Raw genomic sequence first — 17,383 nt, forward strand, 5'->3', positions numbered from 1 at the left:
TGCGGGCAGGGGAGGAGGGGTAAGCGGGGGGGGGGAAGAGAGGAGGGGGTTAATGCGGGCAGGGGAGGAGGGGGAAGCGGGGGGGGGAGGGGGTTAATGCGGGCAGGGGAGGAGGGGGAGAAGGGCTTTTGTGACGCCCCCAGCTCGGGGGCGTCATAAGAGCCCCGCCCCCATGCTGGGGGTCACCTTGGGAGGCTTCCAGCGTTTGGCAGCAGCAGCAGCATCAGCGGTGGACACGGTAGGACAAGCGCGGCGCCCGCGTTTGAGCGAGCGAGTCACCCTCACCCCCCATCTCTCTAGTATAGGGAGCGGTGGCGCAGTGATTAGCACTACGAGCCTGACCACCCGAGGTCGATTACCGCTCAAGTCAAAAACACGAGTGGCGAATATCAGCACCGGACCTGGGCCTTCGCCGGGTCAGCGTTGCAATGCGCGCCGGGCGCTGTGCGCAGCGGCAGCGGCGAAACAATGTCGACTGACCGACCGCTCGTTTCGGCCCTCATAGGTGCTCCGCCAACAGCACTTGCCCCGACAGCAGCCTGTGTGGGGTACACGGAGAGTATGTGTCTCAGTATATTATGTGTATACTCTTGTCCCTCAAAAACACTTAGATATGCTGACTTGAGTGACACGTTTTTCGATATATTGGAAGTGACTCTTTACGATTGAAACATTTTGAGTGCTCTTCGTGAGACAGTGGCTGCTCACAGCTGCATACTGTGGGGTTTAAAGCCGAGAGTTTATTGTTCACGAGTCAGTGAGTCAATACACGACACACAGCAGCAATCATCGCCCCCTGTTGCCAGCAGACGACTTCCCGCCTCACGGGCCAGGTGCTGAGTCACCCTCGTGCGGCACAGGGACAGCTGCCACTTTGGGGTGCCGTCTCAAATACAGTATGTTGAGATGAAATATAAGTCTAATTGAACTAAAACTTAACTTTTTTTACCAAGGTCAAGGCCCACTGAGCTACGTAGATATTTTTCAGAAGCGACCTGGCCACAAATGATAGCTCAACAAAGTGGCTTATCGTTACGTGGAAATCTATAGCAGTCAAATAATCTAAACATATGTTGTTGATTCTAAATGTGGAGGGGGAAAAAATCAGAGGACCCGGAGAAAAATTCACACGACCACGGGGAGAGAGACACATTCCAAATATACGGGTGTCAGGGTCGAAGTCGAACCCACGACCTCCCTGTATACCAGGCGAGGAAGTTAACATCTAGCCATCGTGACGCTTGTCGCGTGTGAAACGCTCTGGAGACAGAAAGGAGTACGGCTCTAACGGACACCACTCACTCATTCTATATAATGGGACTTGTTTCTGTTCCCAGGATCAAAAGTCAATGCATAGATTATGGGAGCAAGTGTGTTTGCATGTTTTTGTCACCAGTTCGTGTGGTTAATGCAGACTTTATTCCTTGCAAAGCTATCTATTTGGTGTTTGAACATTTTAACAAAACTCCTGTTGCCAGATAGGGTAAAAACCTATTTTTTTTCATACCACGCATTCTCATAAGGGGGCGCTACGGTGGCGAGGTGTTAACTACCTCGCATGGTATACAGGTGCTCGTGGGTTCCATCCCGTCCCTGACGCCTTCTGTATATTTAGCGTTTGCGTTCTCTTTCTCTACCTCCCTGTGGTGGCCTGAAATTTTCTCCGGTTCCTCCACATTTAGAAGCATGCGTTTATGTATTGTTTAGCTGCTATAAGTTCCCACATAAGCTCACTTCGTTTAGCTATTATTTGTGGCCACGTCGCTTCTGAAAAATAGATAATAGCTCAGTGGGCTTCATATGTTCAAATAAAAACTGTTGAGTTTAATGGTAGTACCCTGGCTAATGTAGGTCGTATCCCAAAACCTCCAAATGAAGTGTAATAATACTATGAATACAACAACTGTACGGTTGTTTTTACACAATGTGCTGTCAATATGAAGATAGTCCATTCAGTTCAATGAAACTTCATATACGATGCCTTATGGTAAAGAAACTATGTTGAAACAATCCCAACATTAAGGTGCAACTATTAGGTTACGTAAAACAAATATAAACACCTCCATAAAAATATCTAAACGAGTTTAATTTACACAAGAAAATAACAATCTAAACAATGTTTCACAAAATGTTTGAAGTATATTTGTATATAGTGTGTGGAGCTGGGTTTTTGTTGTTACTGGTGGTGGTTATGAATGGCCGTATAAAAATGCTTCAAATTTATGCACTAATCATAAGACTCTTTCTCCAGATGGTTGTGCTGTCAAAGGAGTATGGCTGTGTGGTGTTGACAGGTGTTGCCAGCACTTTGCTGGTGACTTACCTGGGCATACGGGTTGGCATGGCTCGTAGGAAGTATAAAGTGCTGGTGAGTTTGCATGTTTTTTTCGTGTGTGATGATGTTCTACCCCAGAAGAACAACACTACATATTCATGATACCTCTGTATTTCATCATAGGGTGATTGTTTAAACAGCTCAAAGCGCCTTGCATCACATCTAATTTCAAACAATCCGAAGGAGACCCCTAGGGACAATTGTCCCTATGTGGCACAAGGGGACTCGGCTTTGGCCACAAGGTGACTTCGCCTGCCGTGCGGTTTATATGGTCTTGTGTACCAATCGGTGCATTCGTTACTAAAGTTCCACTGGCAGCGGATACCAGCTCCTGACTTTTGAAACTGGCTTCTCAGATACCGTTTTACAGGCCTAGTTCGTCGGGCAGTTTGCTAACAGCTTTGTTACGCAGTTATTTGTTGAAGTGATGTAAATATGTGAGAAATATGGGTTTGATGACCTGGAAGTTCTGGGTGCTTTCCTCGCGTGCACAAACACTCATTACTGGAGTCGGCCAAACATCCAAATAAAGCAACACAAAGCTTCGAGCAAATGTTGGTACTGGTTCTGGCTGCCCTCCACTATGCCTGTGGTTTCTGTGCGAAAATTTCACTCTATTTTACAGTGTTTTGAGATACAATTTGTATGGCTAACGCTTTATAAAATGAATACTTTATTCTTCTTGGGAGGGGTTTGATGGTTCCCTGTAGACTTAATGCCGAGTCAAAAGTGGAGTCTGAATTTTGACTTCGAAGTGACTTCAGAAGCCATCGCTCTGGTTTAAATGCGTATCTCTACATTGAAAATGTTTAGTTTGTTATCTGCACAGTGGAGAGTTATTTCCTACATTCGCTATTGTACATAGTAGAGCCATTGACCACCAATAATAAGAAATTATGCTGGTGACATGACCCAGCTTGTTGCAGATTTTTAGTTTGATTCCAGCAGGAAACACTGGTAAATATTGTGAAGATGTGCATTAACCATGCAATAAGTGCCGTCTGCTACACAGCGGACGTTTAAAAAGATCCCGTAACATCATTGGAAACAAGGAGGTCATTATGTGCCGCCAACATGGTCCAAATTTGCCAAAGTTGAAAAAAAATACTCAATTGAGAAAATACATAGCAACGTCACCTCCTATTGGGAAACCACTGCCGACTGTGAAGCAGATCGACCTTCATTATTCGAACAGCACGAATACCAAATGTACTCGTGCTGTTTTGATTGGATAAATATGCAATGTGCTATTTAAGCGACATTTAGTTTGGCTAGGCGTGCAACTTCACAAGCATTGGTTATGTGCCCCAGTTCCAATGCAAAGCATGCACATTTATTAAATGAGCAAAAGCAAATATATTTCATTGCCAAATGTGCATCATCATTCGCTTCGACTGGCTTTGTACTCTTAAGTTATAGCGCTGAGGGCAGAAGTGTTAACTCTAGAGCCTCATAGCAAGAATAACTTTGTTCGATTCCTGACTTGGGTACATTTCTCCGTGGAATTTGTATGTTCCCCTATTCTACATGGGTTTTCTCAGGGCTTTTCAGTTTACTGCCATAGTTAAAAAATATACAGTGTCACTGGTTTTGGCCAAACATCCCGAAGCTGAAATGACCTGCAAATTACTCAATTGGGATTACAAACAGCAACAACATCACCCCCAAACGAGAAAACTTGGCAGGACCCTCCTGAAAAAGAGTCTTGAGGCTCAGTGAGGCTTTTCTGGTTAAACAAGCATGAATAAAATCGAAAAAAATCAACGGTGTTGACCACAAAACTGCCGATGGAAAATATTGACCTTCTGAGTCTGTGTCAATATTTTTTTCTTGAATGTCATAGTTTAAAAAAAAAGTATTTTGTGTCCAGTATACAACAATGTGTATTTTTTAAGCATCTGTTATGGAATATATTACAATACACTTAAACAATGGGGGAATTACAGTACTAGATCCTGTGGAGCGCCCTCTAGTGGAGGCCCTTCTGCCAGCAATGGCGTGAGCAAGCAATTGCAGGGCTGCACCTTTTACCTTTTTATGGCCGTTTGAGACGTGTTGGAATAAAAACTATATTTCCACATTAGGGAAAGATGGGTGGACTTTGACAGTAGAGAGGGTGAATTTAATCCACATAATAGAAGCAGATATGAAGACACAGGGCTCGGGGGGGGCCTGTGCTTAACGATTCTCTTAAATAAACTTCCTCGGATATTTGTACAGAAAAAGAAGAGGTAGTCGTAGAGTATATGGCACCTCTTTATTAAGCTGATGCACATGCGTCCAGCAACTAACTGCATTGTCATACTGTGTGTTTTCTTACAGTACCCAGAAATGTACAGCAATGATCCGGAACATGGCCATATATTCAACTGCATTCAGCGTGCCCACCAAAATACGTGAGTAACTTTTATTTTGGCGATTGCTCCTGTAAACAAATCTGTAGTTAATTTCTCAAGTAAGTTTTCTTAGCCAATATCCTGATTCATAATTGATTTTGGGTTATGCCATGTAATAATCTCATTGTTAAGAAGTAACCATCTATCATAACATTTGAAATAAATAGCGGTGGAAAGCCATAACCTGCAGAAGTAGATTTCTGTGGTAGAATATTTTTGGTGGCAGAGGACATTGTAGAAGAGTCCACCATCTAAAAGGAGGAGGTGCCATCTTATGGGGGGAAGAACCATCTGGGGCTGGAGAATGGAGGTGTGTTTCAAGATGAGGCTGGGAGTATCCTGCACCCAGTCTCACAATATAATTCTTGAGAACAACCTGGGAAGTTGTCAGGAAAACCCAGGAGACCTGCCTGGAAACACTAATAACTGTGGAGCAGTGGGGTGAACATTTTGAAATTGCCCTTGTTGTCTTTAACTTGTACAGACTGTAAGGCCTCATTCTAAGGCGCTTTACAAACAAATATAAAATTGTACATAATATGATAGTGTTTGAGAAAAAGACTTGGGTTATTAAAATGGTGTAGTTATGGTGACAGGATAACAAGTGGCAGTGGTTAAGGAGGGGTTGGGGTAGTGATAGGGGTTGGGGTAGTGATCGGGGTAGTGATAGGAGTAGGCCTGGTTGCAGCTGCGCGACAGGGGCAGGAAGTAGCAGTAGTAGGATGTGCTAGAGAGAATATGGGTTTTGAGAGAGTCAATGGAAGCAGGTTAGTGAAGAGGATTTTTTTATTTGCTGCAGTAGGAGTTTGTTCCAACTTACACATTTCAAAGGCTATAGCCACAAAACCAGGCTCTCATATATGGCCCACATAAATTAGAATAAAAGTATAATACATTTTAACAGTTCATACATTATTTAAATCTCATTGGTTGCTGTGAGGTCTTGACACCTATTTAAAAAGGCAGGTCAGTTAACACACTTAATCTGACTTCCTGAATCTTGTCCTGATAAGATTTGATGCAATTTCAGACCAAACATCACTTATCTAATTGATACATTTGATTCAGAGAATTGTGCTTAAACTTACCAGGAAGTGGAAACAATAGGCATTTTTTATTTTATTATGTTTTATTTCTATAATTTTATTATTTCCCTTCTACGCGACTTTACCAAAAGAACCAATAAGAATAATAGGTATGTTAAAAGATTGTATAAGTGATCGTTTTATTTGTTTGGCTGTGCTGGATATTTGAGAATTTTACAGTACAAATTTGTCCAGATCATTTGGTGGCCTAACCCAAAAATCACATATGATTCAAGTGTTAACACATTTCTTGAATTGAGCAAGGTTATAAGGGCTTGGGAAAAGAGACCGTGGGATTACTAAGTGAAGCGGTGTGAGGAAGAAGCAGAAAGAAAAATATGGTGACCTGCAATGTGGTGGTTGAGTGGGTAAGTGTGTGAATAAGTGGATGAATGTGTGAATGATTAAGTGAGTGGATGTGAGTGAATATGTATGTATGTTTAAATTGTTTCACACTGTATGTAGCCAACCATGCTAATCGGAGTTGCAGGGGAAGAACATTAAACTAAACACAAAAAGCAGCGCTACAGAAATGAGTTTTCAATTTAGATTTAAAAGTGCATAGTTCAAGTGGTATCCCAATATTGGAAGGAAGAGTGTTCCAGATGGCCGTAGGAGTGCATCTGAAAGCACGCGATGCCGTAACCGTCTTTGTTAAATGGTTAGCCAAAAGGTGCTGCGAGAATGACTTGAGTATGCGTGATGGTTTATGCTCCCTGACAAGATTAGCAAGGTATTGTGGTTCATTTGAGGCTCATTTGTGGCAAGCACTTTGTGTGTAATGAGCGTGACCTTGCAATGTATTCGTTCAGCAACTGAAAGCCAATGCAGCTCGGCAAGCACCGGACGGACATGGTCGGATCTTTGCTGTACCCGTCATGACACGTGCCAAATAATTTTTTGCACCTTCTTGGTTCTTTCGGTAAAGTCACGAAAGCTTGAAATCGAAATTTTGTGCACGCTATAGCTTGATAATATTTTTTCCAGACATCCCATAGAGAAGTGAGTTGCAGTAATCGAGCCTTGTCAATACTATGCTACATGCCACCATATTGGTTATGTTACGACTCAACAGTGGCCGAATGTGTCGTAGAGCCGTGATAAGACAATTGCAGGACCTGAATGTGGTCGAGTATGGTGCCGAAGCTCTTCCCACAAATGATTTCGCCTGAGCCCAAGTGCCAACCAGCAGAACCTCAGATTTTCCTGGATTAAGCAGCATTCCCTTTTGTGCAAACCACACGAGCACTGCTGCCGTGAAATCTTCGAGGTTACCGAGGCTCTCTATATCTAACTTTCACTTCACTATGGTGTACAATTGTGTATCATTAGCATATTTATGGAATTTGATGTCATGCGATAAGATTACTTCGGCAATTGGAGAGCAGTATGTTGAAAATACGAAGGGCTTGAGAATGGACCCCTGTGGTACGCCAAATAGGCATGGTATAGGTGATGACTTCGTCAGCCAGCTTGACGAACTGTGATCGAACTGTGATCGGCCATATCTGATACCTTGACCTTAGCCACCCGATGAGTATCTCATGGTCGATAGTGTCGAAGGCGGCTGAGAGATCGAGACCAACCAACGCTGTGGCAAACCAGTCATCTGTGATCTTGTAGAGATCATCAGTGATCATTATTAAAGCCATCTCAGTGCTGTAAAACTTTTGGTACGCCAATTTGAACAGGTTGAATCTCCTCGTCGCAATGACATGGAGAAGTAACTGCTTCAGACAAAGCTTTGTGGGGTCACTATGGCTCAAGCCAGCTTTTTTCAGGAGCGGTGTTACCTGCGCCATTTTGAACCAGTCTGGAAAACAGCCCTCGCTGAACTAAAGATTTCCCAGGTGGACAATCAGCAGCGCAAGCACACCCGAGCATGATTTGAGAATCGACGCATGGATGTAGTCGAGTGCCGATGTCTTATTTGGCAGCTGTGTGATGAGCATCGACACCTCTGCCACTGACATTGGTGCCAAGGTCTCGAGTTTTGCATTGGTTCCAGATTTCTCAAACTCAGATGGCAGACTGGGAGAATGTGTTGCCTTCGAGTTAGAAACTGCCATCTTTACCATCACTATTTTATTGGAAAAGAACATGGTAAGTTCCGTGCACAGACTGAGTTTATTAGTCAATGGGTAGTTGGAAAACGGCAGACACTTCACGACGCGCCCCAAAGCATTGGGGTCATGAGCCAGATCTGCAGGTGGCTCTGAAAGCGAGGAGGACAGTCTCCAAACCAGTTTTCTTCCAGAGACACTGCAGCATCCTCCGGATCTGCTTCTCTGCGATCGCCTCCGGTGACAGCCAGTTACCGCGCGCTTTCCCTGTTCTCTTTTTGATTGTTCAGATGGGGAGAAGTTCATCAAGAACAGCAGTCATGACATTTTCTAATGGATCTTTTAGTGGATGAGGTGTTCGGTGAGTGTGAATAAGTGAGTTGGTGAGTGGGTGGATGAGTAAGTGCACGAGTGTATTTTTGTAACCTGAATTGCAGTAGTAAAACACAGTAGAGTCTGGCAGACCGAGTCTTCCATACTGCACTGTTGACGACTCATTTCACTAGTAAGATCACGAATAACAATATATCACATTGCGTACCCCCTGTTAAAACATTGCATCGCGTTGTTGTGTTGTGCAGGCTGGAGGGCTACCCGGTCTTCCTATTCCTCCTCATGACGGGCGGCCTGCAGCATCCAGTACGTGTTCACCACTGCTCTGCCTTGCCTGCATCACTGTGTCTGTTGCTGGATTGACCATTCAATGATGATCATTCGTACATTTTTGCTATTGGCGCTATCATTCGTATTGCATACGGTTCTCATCGTTACAGGCACAGTCTGCAGTAGTTTCACTGTGGGGGACGATGTTGCAATGTGTAATACCAATTGAGTCATTTGCAGTGTAAATTTATCAATTTGAACCGTGACGCTGGCACATGGGTTCTTTAATGTCCACTGTGAGAGAAGCAGATGGTGCGTAATATTTTACAGTTAATACACCCACAGCATTATCAATGGTTACTTATGATGATAATGTCATCGTAGACGGTGTGCACTTCATGAAAACTCCTCTTTTAACACATTGCTATGTTGAATTTATTTTTAAATACATTTTTTCAAAAAGCAGTCCACTCTGCTCTTGTTCACCTGCTCATGCTCTGTTCTGTTTTGTTTTTTATCCCCAAATGTATTTAATTTTGTTCGGCAAACTCGTATATGACTCATAATAATAAATACATGCACATCCTGGTTTAAAACTAGAAACTATTAGTTCACAGTGAAGTAAAATGATACCTCCAATTACTTGCGAGGCAGAAACGGAAACGTGGATTAAAGAGCATTCGCAGGTTAGTGTCATCTAAACTACTGTATTGTCAGTGGAGCAGGAGACAAGGTTTATCAGGAGCACCTTCTTTATTAACGCCTTCACAGGTTCACAGGTTTGCCCTCGCACTCTCCCTAGTCGTCTAGCCTAGCCTAAACACAACCCTGACCATGTAACACTGATGGTACCGATTGAGACAGCCAACAACTATTCGGCCGCGCAATATCTAGTTAAGACGGCAGTGACGAAGGCGGCGAAGGCGACAGCGACGAGACGAGGTCACTTACAGAACCGGCAGCCATGAAGCTCCCACTCTCAGCTGCCTTCATGCTCCCCAGTGTGGCCTGGCTCCCCTCTGACTGCACCTCCCTTCTCGAACCCACTAGCAGGTTCCAGGGGCTTCCAGATGGGGTCTTCCATGATCCTTGCCCCAGTTCCTCCGCCCTGCCAACACATCCGTGTATCACCGTCGTGCGTACTGTTCGTCCACCGCAGTTGCGAGTGGGCTTGGGCAGGACGCGTCATGGCTAGAATGGGTGATGGGACAATCGCCAAGATTAATAACAGTGGCAGCCAAGGAATTTAAAGCGTCGAAGAGGATATCCACCTCGGAGAAAGAGGGATGAAATCAACTCGTGTGCAGGGGCTGGGTAGATTGCTGCATTCGCAGGATCATGAGAGGTGGCACTAGCTTGGTGATGTCTTCATCCAGCAGTGGATTGACCATGCCTGATAATGGTGAAATGTATGTGATGTAATATTTAATTTTACATTTTTATTTCCATTCTCTAGCGGATCTCCAGCGCTCTGGGTGGTGTGTGGATCCTTGGCCGGTTCGTTTTTGCTCATGGCTACTCCACAGGTGGTAAGAGTATTTTCATCACTGACCAAGTGATACAAAACAAAGTCAGCCTGGTAGACCAAGACCTTGAAACCAGTCAAGGAATCAACGAGTGAAATGACCAGAACAGCAATCATTATAGCGATAGAAGTGGATGAGTGATTGGTTAAGTGAGTGGGTGAGATTGGATAAGTGTGTTCAGTCAGTGAGTAGGTGGGTAAGTGCGTTTGTTGTTGCCATATGCAGTATAATGAGTCAACACTGGAAGAGACAAAACAGTCTTGTCCTCAACATGGGAGGAGGAATCAATGAGTGAAGTTCATGGGAACAGTAACCACAGCGAGTGAGTGGGTGGGTGGGTGAGTGAAAGTGAGTGAGTGAGTGAAAGTGGGTGAGTGGGTGACTGGGCAAGTGAGTTGTGACCTGCTGTGTGGTGGTTGAACAGAGTATGGATGAAAGAGAAATGTCAATCTAGTAGGGTCTACCAGACTCGATTGTTTAGGAATCAAATTTGTCCTGAACTTGGGTGTAGTATAAGAACTACCATGATATGTAAATTTTGCTGTAAATGGAATTGTAATAATTGTATTGGCTTGAACATTCAATTATCTGAATGTACACTTGTTAAGTGAAACGCTCTTCTCCTCTCACAGACCCGAGGAAGCGAATGCGCGGGATGTTCGGTAACTTGGGGCTGCTTGGCCTGCTTGGAACTTCGGTCTGCTTCGCGGTGCACCAGTTGGGCTGGGCACCGATCCGCTAACTTAGGAACACCATGTCAGCATCAAACACTCCAACACTAATTATACCGCCAAGTAATAATTAAAGGTATCATGGAGAATAAAATGTAAAATAAATAAGCAAACAAGATACCTCATATCTATCCCTCCATATGAAAAATACAAGTATTTTTTACACATCCCTTCAGCCACAGCGTTCTGGGAGTGCATACTATTAGTAGCATTGTTTAAACAAAAGCAAACTGTTTTAGTTTTTACATTCAACGTCCCATTAGCAGTCAGGCTTGCTTGATCCAATGCTGGTGAACTGCCAGATGCCATATGCAAGGATCCTCTCGGTATGGGTCATAATTCATTGCAAAAATATATAATAGACAATACAGATTTAACACGTAGGCTTTCACGACCAACCCAAAATCTTCTATTATGGAAGACAATACAGAATAATAATTAGCATCTAAACAGCCACGTGACTGATGCATTGTGTATGAGAGAGAGCTCTGAAGGAGGTGTATTGTCTGCTTATTTACATTGGATCACTGGTGTGGGAAAGATAACTTGTAAAACAGCCAGGCTACGGAAGTATGTTTGGCCGTTGGTACACTTCGTTTTATATTCATCGTTGATTTTGTGGGTTAAGCCACCACATAATGATCTGATAAAATGTATGTAAAGACCCTCCACCACCCAATACGGCCAAAAATGTTTAATTGTCATTGGCAATTATTATTGTAGAGCTCAGAACAATTCTCACTGGTGATCTGTAACAAAATTATCATAATTAGCCATTTCAAATAACTGCAGTATGTCTTGACTATCACCAAAAAATAAATTCTACTTTTCTGACCTGACCATAGCTTGAAGTATAAAACCAATTGCCATTTCCTATGAACTCAATGTGTTTGTGGTTTATGTCTTTTGAATACGCATTTGTACTGCGTGAGTTTGTGTTTCCTTTGCTTTATAGAAATAGGGTGGCTCGTTGCTATTGTCACACCGAGTATGGTAATCACTTTGGGAGAGGACTTTATGTGGCCAGTATTTGATTCCTTGTGCTGCTCTTAAATGGGTTTGTGATTGTATTTACCTCTAACAGAAATGTCAGCCAATTTTTGGGATGAAATAAAAAAATAGTTTGCATATACTGCAGTTAACTTTTTTATTCAAACATTTTCACGTTATAAGATATGCATATAGCAACAAATATCAGTTCTCAAAGTAAAAATTGCTATGTTGTAACACTATGGTTCCCTTTATTGTGCTAAACTCTTTCCTGCATCATCAGCCATGGTCAGTCCACTGCTGGATGAAGGCCTCCCCAAGCTGCAGCCACAACTCAGAATTGTGCGATGCAACAATACACCCAGCACCTGCACACGAGACGATTTTTTATTGCTCCATCTGTGGTGGTCGTACTTTTGGGGACGTCGCCATTAGTCTCAAGCACTGGCCTTGTTCCTTTTTAGCGACGTGTTCTGCCATTCTCGTTTTTTTAAGTCGGTATGATGACCAACTTGCGCATATCCTCTTATTCATGTGTTCTTCCAAAGAAGCATGGAGAGATGCACACTTGGAATTACACTGGGAGACAGGAATGTGAGTAAATGTATTAGAAACATACATTGATGTTGGAAGGTGGTGGATCCAATGGAGTGGTAGCCAAATGAAGGAATGTGCCCGAGGGCATCCACCACAAAGATGGAGCGATTAAATTGGCACGGGTGCAGGAGCTCAACAGTCTGTTGCATCATGAGGGTTAGACAGATCGTGACAGCTTGCATAATAAAGTGTTGTTTATAAATGTGTCGTTAAACCCACCACCTTCCGACAGCCAATTAGTAAGATTTGTCACGTAAACAAAACGTGCCAATTAGTTGTTACAGCACACCTGTGTGTTGGAGAGTAAACCCACAATTTACAATTCGAGTACGACGTTTTGCTGGTGATTACAACCAGTCTCATCAGGAAATAGCCAGATTTGTGAAGAAGTCTTCACAAATCTGGCTATAAAGTAAAGGTGATGTCATCACTGTGAGACTATCAGAAGACCAGAGGAGGGTTAATGTCATATAAATTGCAATGGATCATGTTAATTTGAGAATTTGCAGTACCTATTATTGGTTGGGTTAGTCACAGTTAATCGACATACAGTGGAATGATTTTGTGTTTAGTTTGCTGTACATACATTACGTTGCTCTGAGAATATGCAGTACCTATTGGCTGCTCACAGTTAATCAACATACAGTGGAATGTTTTTATGTTTAGTTATCCAGCCACGCTCTGATTAGTACGGTTCGCCACTCACAGTGTGAAAAAAGTTCAAAATACATATATTAATTCACAGGTAATTAACATAACTTGTATAGACATGCAGTTAAACAGTGTATTACTTGATAATATGCTTACAAGCAGTAATAAGCCCGTAGCTATCAGAAAGGTTAAAAGTATATTTATTTCAATATATTCTCTAGTCTTGGCCAATAGCAATGAATATATAGCAGTGTGATATAGATTAGGGTGGGTATAATAATACATAGTGCAATATAACAATGTATAAGGTATAGGGTGGTGTATAGTAATAATACAGTATATAATTTAATGTTGGGTTTGTCTATGGCAGTATATAGTACGGGGCAGACCTGTTTGATGTAAGAGAAAAAAGTTTAGCTGGAAGCATATTATATTTTTTGCGACATAGAATTGTAATGTATTGCTTATTGTTAGTAGCTCAGCTTATTGGAGAGTATATTTAGTATACTGATGATACTATGAAGTTTATACTTTACTTTTTTACGTGGTTGTTTGGTTGCTGCAGCTGCATACTATTCACATTCCTTCCCTTTGTTGGTGCTGCCCCTGCCCCCTCCCTTTGATGCTGCTAATCCTACATAATGCATGGGCATAATATGACTTTGAAAACCCCCCGCCCACCTCCCACGCATTTCACAATTAGCACTATTCGCATTCCTGCATTTCCCATAAATATGCAAAATTCCTCTTCAAATGCAAATTCTTTTGTCAAGGCTCTCTTCCTCGTCCCTCACAGCTTAAATAGACACTCCAAGCCTAAGACGTGTCATTTAGACTCTGTCTTATCGACAGACATGTTCTTCACCTGAGGACGGCTGCTTGCGTTGTGGCCGAAACGTCGTGAGAATTATTTTATGTTTTATTTTTTTATTTTATTACTTCCCTACTACGTGACTTTACCGAAAGAACCAAGAAGATGAATCCCTGCAGTCACGAAAGCTTTAAATCGAAATTTAATAGCAATTAGTTTTACACGAAACATTAAAAATCTATTGAATGTCCTTGTTGGCACGCATATTCTACAACTGCCCACAGTTGTGTTTGTGAGTATTTAATATTTATATGGTATTCTTTTAGTCTTATACTGATCATTTGTCCCATCTGACTAACATAGCATTGGCCACAGGAGGAATTAATCCAGTACACACCTGTTGATATCTTCGGTAATTCTTCTTTATTACCTGATATTAGTTTTAGTATTTTATGTACCATGCCAAATCTCACTCGGATGGTTTGTTTCTCCAAAAATCTCGCTAGTGTATCAGCTCCTGCAATGTATGGTGTTTTAATTGTTTTAATAATTTGATCAATTTCAACATTTATTATATTTGATTTAGTTTTGACATGTAGTGTCCTGTTGATATGTGCATTATAGTAACTGTTTAATGGCAGCGCCTTAACATGTTTAATCTCACTCCTCAGACTTTCACCATCTGACATTTTTTTTTGCCTTATGTATGAGCATATTGAGAGAGGATTTATGTGTGTGGTGATGATGTGACTGCATTTCGGTCACGCCCAAGCAGACTATCCAGAAATAGTTTTATCCACTGGATGGACGGGTTTTACGAGTTGGGATGATTTAGAAATTCATTCAGTGTAACTTTACCGTGTGACCAGACAATTCATGTGTCGTCCACACACAAACATCAACTAGAGGGTTTTGCTTCAGAGTTTTCCATGTACAGATTCGCAATAGCAGGAGACGACAAAGCAGAGCCCATTGCTGCTCTTTCCTTTTGTTTATAGAAATCACCTTTCCACAAGGAATAGGTGTTGTTTAGACAATGCTCAGCTAATTGTGGGATATATTTTGGTAAACCTATGTTAGTTACCAGAGTATCGAGTAATTTAATTGACTAGTTCACCGGAACCCTCATGAACAGGGAAGTCACATCAAAACGTACCAGACTATCATTAGGGTTGTATTTGTTTTACTACGTATTGTGAATTATTAATATGTCGCAAGAGCCTATTGTACTTACTATGGGTCTTAATGGGACACCAGGTGTGTGAATCTTTGGCAACCCATAAAGTCTTGGCGGTTTCGACGCCCTTGGTTTGATCAAGTATTGTTCTTCCTCGTTAATGAATTAATTTCTTAATGATTTCAGTAGTCTTTTATTCCACAGTATTGTTTGGGTCTTGTTAAAATTTCACGGTAGGTACCTTTAAAAAAAATATCAGATTTTATTATAACCCCCACTAGATATGACCACAGTTGATCGGACTTTATCAGCAGCAAGAATTTGGATATTTTTATTTTCTATTCTCTTAAGGTTTTGCCTCACTGAAATTAACATTTACTGTTCTCAAAATAATTGAGAAAAATGTCAAAACTTCATACTCCAATTGTAAATGTTGTTTGGTAAACCTATGTTAGTTACCAGAGTATTGAGTAATTTAATTGACTAGTTCACTGGAACCCTCATGAACAGGGAATTCACATAAAAATGTACCAGACTGTCATTAGGGTTGTATTTTATTATGTATTGTGAATAATTTATATGTCGCAGAGCCTATTGGTACTTACTATGACCCTGAATGGGACACCAGGTGTGTGAATCTTTGGCAACCCATAAAGTCTTAGCAGTTTTGATGCCATTGGTTTGATCAAGTATTGTTCTTCCTTGTTCATTAATTAATGCTCAATGATTTCAGTAGTCTTACATTCCAACGCATTGGTTGGGTCTTGTAAACATTTCATGGTAGGTACCTTTAAAAAACATCTGATTTTATTATAATCCCCACTAGACATCACCACAGTTGATCGGACTTCATCAGCAGCAAGAATTTGAATATTTTAATTTTCTGTACTCTTAAGGTTTTGCCTCACTGAAACTAACATTTGTTTTGGCAATTTACTGTTCTCAAAATAATTGAAAATTTATTTAAAACTTTTAACTCCAATTGTAAATGTTGTGGGTTTACTCCAACACACCGGTGTGCTGAACTAGTAACGAATTAGCATGTTTTGTTTACGTGACGACCCTTAATTGGCTGTGTGAGGTGGTGTCGGGTTTAGCGACACATGCAATCTAACCCGAAGAAACATGGATAATATTGATCGCAAAAGCCTACATGTTAAAGTGACTTTGGAGAGTCAATCATCCAGCAGTAGGATAGATAATGGATGTTTCTGTCTTAATACAAATTTCAGAACATTCAAATTGCGTTAAGTAACAAAATACTCATCGCAAGGGAGTAAGACGAGGAGGCGTGCTCTCGCTGAAAATCCTTGCATGAATTTCCTAAACATTTATTTCGTTTGAATATCAGAAGTGCTTTCATGGAAACTTGTCGTCAAGGCAACACTTTATTACGCGTCTTTATTTGCACCGAGCCAGGCAGCAAATTCATCATTTGTAAAATGCAGTAGTGTTCTCAGACCGCTGCTATGCTTGGTTACCGTTTTTCTTGCAGCACAGATACAATTCTGGTTGCGTAAGCCCCATCTGCTAAGGCTTGCTGCACACACGCTTTGGCTATTTTGGACCTGTTGAGCAGGGCTCAGTCACAGCGCTGAAGTTCAAACCCAGACTAGCAGATCGTAAAGTCGTCCACGAGGTTTTGGTCCCTTGTTGACGATGAGAGCCACTATTTGTGCCATAATGGCTCCAAGTCCTGGCGTGCTATGTTGGCCCACAGTGAGTGCCGTGAAAGACCGAGACATTTGATGTAAGCTGGAAGAACCAAATAAATTGTGAAGCTCTTTCATAGATGTGTAAAGGAGAGCCGACACAAGATTGCAGGGGTCTCGTCCTTTAATCCTTTTCTTCCATCCACACCTGTCCCCAGCCGTCCCAATATCGTTCCCGCCAAAGGCCCCCTCTTCCCGCCCGTTCTCTCCTTATATCTCCTCGATCACCCCTCCCACTAACCCCCTTATTGGTGGGAATCCTTCCCCTGACACCCCTACATCACCCCCCCCCCCCCCCCCCCCCCAGAGAAAAAATAACCGTCCTCGGTTCTGCCTCCCCCATGGACCATTTAAGTCTCCCCATGCCTCCCACCACTGACAGTGACGACAGCCCTTAACCCCCCCACAACCATACAATGCAATATAACACAACAAAATCAATTGCGCGGCCTGCCCGGGTCTCCAGCCAGCGTCCCATAACATCCACAGGCAGCAGATGACCGTGGCGGCCCCCTCCTTCGAAGGCCCTCTCATCGCGGTGCCTGGTTCGGTGGTGCCGGTGTCGCCTTGCCTGGCGCCGCTGTCTCTCCGGCCCCCGCTCGTGCCGCCGCTCCGTCAGGCCTCAGATGGGGTGCTGTAGGTGACAAGGGAACACAGGGCACCGAACCCCCTGCCGGTCGGCGTGTGGTGGTCGGCGACCTTGGCC

General features: G+C 42.6%; 1 protein-coding gene across 1 annotated transcript; it reads left to right on the plus strand.

Moving 5' to 3' along the window:
• Positions 1–108: 108 nt before the first annotated feature.
• MGST3 (microsomal glutathione S-transferase 3) lies at positions 109–11,867 on the plus strand. Its single transcript, XM_061563139.1, has 6 exons — positions 109–238; positions 2,252–2,368; positions 4,658–4,731; positions 8,461–8,518; positions 9,939–10,011; positions 10,641–11,867. The coding sequence occupies exons 1-6, from the start codon at positions 173–175 to the stop codon at positions 10,748–10,750; spliced, it is 498 nt and encodes a 165-aa protein (XP_061419123.1). The 5' UTR covers positions 109–172; the 3' UTR covers positions 10,751–11,867.
• The last annotated feature ends 5,516 nt before the right edge of the window (positions 11,868–17,383 follow it).

Source organism: Lethenteron reissneri, chromosome 30 (genome assembly GCF_015708825.2).
Source record: "Lethenteron reissneri isolate LAM-NWPU_2019-01 chromosome 30, ASM1570882v1, whole genome shotgun sequence".
NCBI classification, from domain to species: Eukaryota; Metazoa; Chordata; class Hyperoartia; order Petromyzontiformes; family Petromyzontidae; genus Lethenteron; species Lethenteron reissneri.